This window comes from Cynara cardunculus (genome assembly GCF_001531365.2).
Source record: "Cynara cardunculus var. scolymus isolate 2C chromosome LG 10, CcrdV1, whole genome shotgun sequence".
Classification (NCBI taxonomy): Eukaryota; Viridiplantae; Streptophyta; class Magnoliopsida; order Asterales; family Asteraceae; genus Cynara; species Cynara cardunculus.
The window spans coordinates 22781604-22787687 of NC_037537.1; the positions used below are offsets into that span (position 1 = coordinate 22781604).

General features: G+C 33.0%; 1 protein-coding gene across 2 annotated transcripts; it reads right to left on the reverse strand.

Moving 5' to 3' along the window:
• Nucleotides 1–1078: 1078 nt before the first annotated feature.
• On the reverse strand, nt 1079–5889 carry LOC112519012 (serine/threonine-protein phosphatase PP2A-2 catalytic subunit-like). 2 transcript variants are annotated; one of them, XM_025126885.1, is made up of 11 exons: nt 5674–5889; nt 3696–3752; nt 3471–3554; nt 2928–2999; nt 2783–2854; nt 2478–2518; nt 2333–2399; nt 1979–2170; nt 1803–1892; nt 1609–1716; nt 1079–1327 (listed from the first exon to the last, which is right to left on the reverse strand). In XM_025126885.1, exons 1-11 carry the CDS (start codon nt 5764–5766, stop codon nt 1262–1264), a joined length of 942 nt encoding a protein of 313 aa, XP_024982653.1. In that variant the 5' UTR covers nt 5767–5889; the 3' UTR covers nt 1079–1261. The 2 variants fall into 2 exon arrangements, with proteins under 2 accessions (XP_024982653.1, XP_024982654.1); XM_025126886.1 differs by lacking the exon at nt 5674–5889 and having other exon boundaries at nt 2599–2854.
• Between the last annotated feature and the right edge of the window lie 195 nt (nt 5890–6084).

Sequence of the window (6084 nt, forward strand, 5' to 3'; positions counted from 1 at the left end):
TGTTTATTGATACGTATTATTTAAAATTCAAGATTACAAGTAATCTTGCGCAAGTGCAACTTATTAAAGCTTCATTTTTCAATTTGTGTAACTAATTGCAAATAAAAATAATCAAATACAGGATAAACATTCATTTTAAGTATAGAAAATCTAAAATATAATTAAGATAATCATTGAGCTCTAACAACATGTTTAATTATTATATTTATAAAAAACTATATTGTTAAAGCAAAAATTAATTACTTTCGTATTAAATCTAAATTAAATTATAATAAAAAGTTGAATTAAAGAAATTATACCAAAAAACAAGAATTATTAAATAGTTAATTTGATATTAATATCGATATATTTAAAAAAAATATGATATTTTTAAATTTATATTTCATTCAAAAATAAAAATATTATCTCTTTTTCAAAACCATATAAAAATCGTATTATATCGATAGAGACAAAGAAAAAAATTAAACATCAAAATCAAAATTTATCTCGTTGCATTATGCGAGTACCCTTATAGTATATATATCTCGGATGTTGAATTGAAAATTATAAAATTTTCTTTTTTATTATGATTTTATTATTTTAGATTAACAAAAAGAGTAATTTATTTTACTTTTAATGAGAGGGTATTTTCTTGTGTAATAAATAAAATAATTTAGAGAATCTTCAATTGAATGCTTGTAAAGAAAGAAATATTATTATATTGTTTTCATCAATTAAATAGTAGAAGTTTGTTAGGATACTCATTTATTCCACATTTATTAATATAATTAATATTAAAATTTAAAAATGGAGAAAGTTTGTTAGACTTGGACTTAACTTTTTCATTTTTGGAAAATTTTGATTTTTTATTTCATTTTACATGAATTACAGAAAAACCCTTACAAGTTACATATTTGGGTTCCGTTTCATGTGAAGCATTCTAGATTTCTCTAAGGTCTGAATCGTCATTAAATTTTATTTTTCTTATACTTCTTAATCTTAACTACGTTGTTAATTCATCTAACTCGTATCAACAAACCCGAAGCCGTTGTTCGCGGTATGTGAATCACAATAAACCAAAATAAATACGACAAGGGGCGAACGAAAAGAAACATGGAACCCATTAAAAGACGACATATATTAAGATGTGTTTTGTCTAACGATCGTGTAAAAATGAAGTAGAAGATAAGCGACACGAGACAACACCATCGTCACTGCTTACTTCCCGGTTACCCAATGTTACATACATGCTGTTGATCCAAATACAACTGCCACTGCTGCATCATAGAAAGTAATCTGGTGTCCTACGGGTTACATCTGGCTCTCCTCTCCTTGGGGCTGGTTCAAACTGCCATTCAGACATATATTCTCAATAAGCTGGCTTTCATGTTTCAATTGCCCAAAAATTGAGGATATCTATACTTCTGTGTGAGATATACCGAGTCTGTTTGGTTTGGTTTGGTTTGGTTTGGTTTGGTTTGGTTTGGTTTGGTTTGGTTTGGTTTGGTTTGGTTCGGTTCAGCCATTCAGGGTTTAGTGAAGAAGTTTGACAGGTCGATTAGCATGTAATCCTAAAAAACATGCATCAAAGGTCGAACCCTAGAGTCAAGGCATCGGGGAGAGTTGTACCTGAATGAAAGTGTGACCTTTGCAATCATCTACTTCAAGAACCGAAGCCATATTCCCACATCGGTAACAATAATTAGGCGCGCTAAAGATTGTCACAACCTTTTGTTCCTGGTACAACCAAATGCATAATTGGTTAAAGAAATCTTGAATCAAATGATGAGATTTTTAACGATGAAATCTTTTAATAGACTTACATGACCCCAATTGAATCCCTCCATAACCAGCTGGTGTGCTCTGGCAATCAGCTTTAAGCTGTTGGTATGATTAAATTGTTCAGATATATCCTGATAAATAAAGTACCAAATGACGAAATATTTAGCAACCTGTTGAAATAAGATTTGACAAGATAAAAGGAAGGCAAAGGAGAGACTTGGCCGAACGTATAACCAGCACCCCGGGGTGAGATACCCCAACCACAACGATCATCAGGATCAGACCATAAAAGATCACACATGGGCCCCTCGTGGGGAACTTCTTGAACCCGATCAAAATTCCGTATGTTATCAAGAGTTTCAATCGAAGGCGACAATCCACCATGAAGACAGAAAATCTCAGACTCCACCTACAAACCAACATAATGCAAGTAGAAATCAAAATTGAGCACAAAAATCCTCATTATAATTGTTTGGATTTCAGAGCATGGATCAAATTGCCAAAAACGAAAAGGGTATTGCAATAAATCCTGGATATAGAAAATGGGACAAAGTTACAAACTGATACTAACCAATGCAGTCAACGGAAGATAGTCGAATAGATCCGTAAAGATCTTCCACACACTAGCATTACCATATCTGAAATATAAGGAAACTATCATATTTGCATAACGAAAGTAACAGGAAGAACGTGCTCAAAATATGGCGAGAACTAACTTTCTTAGGCATTCATCATAAAAGCCGTAAACTTGAGTGATCTGCAGAAATATGTCATTTGGTATTTAAAAGATCTTAAACGGGCAAAACATTGTGAAAGCGAAATGAAAATAACCTAAACCTGTATAGAAGGGGACAAACAACCAAAATAGAACTTCTGCTGATTATAAACTATAGCTATCGTCCGGCTCCTACTAATGCTATAATTTGAGGTCAGAAACACACTTCCTGGGTGATACAGACACAACCATCCTGTTAAAGAAGCAAATGCATAATACGAGTTAGAATATAGCAGAAACGCGTACCTGCCGACTCTCATGGTTTCCTCTTAATATAGTTATTCGTTGTGGATATCGCACTTTCAGGGCCACCAATAGCTGAAAAAGAAAATGGACCCATATAATCCAAACATTCTCGATTCACAAGAAAAATATTGCAGCAAAAACTTACCGTCACTGTTTCAACTGAGTAATAACCACGGTCAACATAATCTCCCATGAACAAGTAATTTGTATCGGGGCACTGCAAGAAAAAGAGTAATAGCAAAAGAGCAACATAATTAGCTCAAAACTCGAATAAAATGAACATATTGATGGGAAGTATAAATCTATTAAAACAAGAAGACATTAGCAGACTATTTCAATAACAAAATGCTCCAGTCGTATAAAAACATAACCACGTTAACTAGGGTCATAATAAGCGGCATTAAACAAAAATATAACTAGTCAGATATAGCAAAAATTATCGGCTTTCACTGTCTTAATTTGAAAATGATTTCTAATTGTCTGAATGGAACCATCATATTTGTTTCACGAGCTCTGTATGCAAACATTTTCGCTTATAACCTGCCTCAAATTGAGACCGTAGTAATTTCATAATCTTCGTTCTAGTACATATATTGGTACCATAAAAACAAGAAGGATAATTATTGTTTAATTACAACTGTAGTTAGTACACAAAATCCATAATTATGACGATAACAAGAGCACCCACCTTCCCTCCGATTCGAAAAAGCTCTGCAAGATCATGGAATTGCCCATGAATATCACCACAGATTGTTACAGGACTTTTCACAGGCTGCAAAAAGAAATTTGCAGAATGTTTATGGAACTACCACAAAGACACAAGGCAGAGCTATGCACGTAAAGCATATAAAATAGAAAAATTAAGACTTTAAATTAAAGCGTCCCAAATTTTAACTATAGAAAACGAAAATACCTGCACATTGCTTTCGTCCATTAGGATCTCCTTTGCCTTTTCACATAACACCCTAACCTACATAGCACCGAAAAGCTTTCCTTTACTACAACTGAAGTGCCAAAATGAATATGATTTACGTAAAATAACTGAGAAGGCAATATAAAGGTGTCTGATTATGCATTATGTTTGTCGTACAATGTCTTGGCAATTTAAATCATCAAAAGAAGATTCGAAAGGGTAAGGATAATAAGAAGGATTCTTTCGATGATACTTAGTATCCAGTCTACAAGGTTTAAACCGAATCAAGTGATGCAAACGATGGTATTAATTACAGAAGAGTTATAGAAAGAAAAAGGGTATTTAGAGGCACAAATTTTCCTAAACAGCCTTTCTCCATGCTACAACATAAGTATAATACATAGGTTTCACAGATTAATATACATTAGAATAATCCTGCAATAGATTGTTTCCTGCGGTACAAATACATTTTTGATAATCCTCGATCTATTTGGTGAAATCACATTTAAGAAGTACGACTTTTGGTTTTTATAATATGCTTGATGACAACCAAAAGTATGTTCATAACTACTCAATAGAGTCTTTAAGGAATTGGCATTGGATGTAAATGGAAAACCAAACTCCTCTTAGCATATTCTCATAAAGCAATTGATCAACACAGTTCATCGATTCCAGAAGCATAACTTGTTCCAATACATCCATATCATGTAACTAAATGACTACCAGATGAAAAGGAATGTACAAATGAGAGGGAATACTTAAGAAATAATCTTTCAGCAAATCCAATTATGGTTAAGATAATGATCTTTTCTTGTCCATTTTCTGTCTGAATTTGTCGTACAAATTGTGTTGGCCTTCATCTTATCCTATGTTGGACTCAGAGCCTAATTCGGGTTGTAATTTGTAAGTTGGTTTATCATTTCGCAGATCCACTTGTGTTGGACTTCATCTTTGTACCATGGCAGAATTCACAAAATACTACAAAACCTTAACACCACCCAAGATTCATGTGCCATTTAAATACCATGATTTTCAGAAACGCTTTCAATGCCATATTAGCATGGTTGTACAGATGTCAAGCCATAACCCAAATAGCAAATCTTTTAACTATGCAATTGAAACTTGATGGTAATTAGACACCATAATTAGATCATTCAGAAAACCACACTAATCTAACTTATGAAATCATAACACTGAAATTACCAAAACTGACTCATTAAATGTTGAGTGTCAAATAAGATATTTATTAAGCAAAGAAGATGGTCCAGCCAACAGTACAGCCAACCAACCAACCAAATGAATGCAATTTATGGACAGCAAATCAGCTACTTGCTGTTTCATCCAGCACTTGGACCATCAAGCATACTCCCATAAATGACTTTACTTAGGGCTTCAACCACAACAAGGACCCTCAAAAACTTGCAGATTGCAGTGATTATCTTTCCTAATATTATTAGTTCTGAATCACAAGAACATATATATATATATATATATATATTTATATATATATATATATATATATATATATAGTAATATCAATAAACAAGATTTCTCTCTTCAATAAACCTCAAGCAAACTGGGATCAAAAACTTAAGTTGCCAGCCCATTGACAAATCCATGTAATTCACCAGCCAACCCACAAGTTTGAGATTTAAACTTAAAGACCACTAGGTTATTCAAGCAAACTGCTCCCTCTTGGCACAAATACTAATCTTGATTTAGTGAAGAAAATCAAACTTTTAACCATACCTCAACTTCCTAGAACATATATACAGAGAGAATTTCCAAAAAAATTCAAACTGAAAACAGAAATCTTAAACTTATTTGCTGTGGATCTGATCGGATAAGCAGATCTGTCTGAACCAAATCCGGGAATCCCATATATCGTCTCAATTATCAGATCAAGCAGAAATACAGTATGATCAACACATAGAGGGATCGAAACTGAAGATCAAATTGGGGTTTGAAAGATTACAACCTCTTGTTCGGACAAGGGTTTGCACTGCATGAGCTGAGAAATATATTCATCGATGCTGCCATGACCGCTAGAAACAGCTGTATCCGAGCTCATATCGTTCCTTTTTGGGTATTGATGGCCAAGAACTTAAATTTTGAATTTATGGGTGCTGATTTATACGACCCAGAAGGAAATTTGGATGAATTTTCGGTTTGGAGTGAGTCAGTGAAAAAGAAAATGAAATGAAACCCTTCTTATCGGCTTTTTGTTTTTTGGTCTCCAACGGGATCCTTGATGATAATATATGTTTAAGCGGTAAACTAAACTAAAAGGGTTTGGCGGCGAGATGCATCTCAATTTTAATATTTTATTTTATTATTTATCTTTGTTGATAGATAATAATGATTTTATTTTTAAATAAAATATAAATTT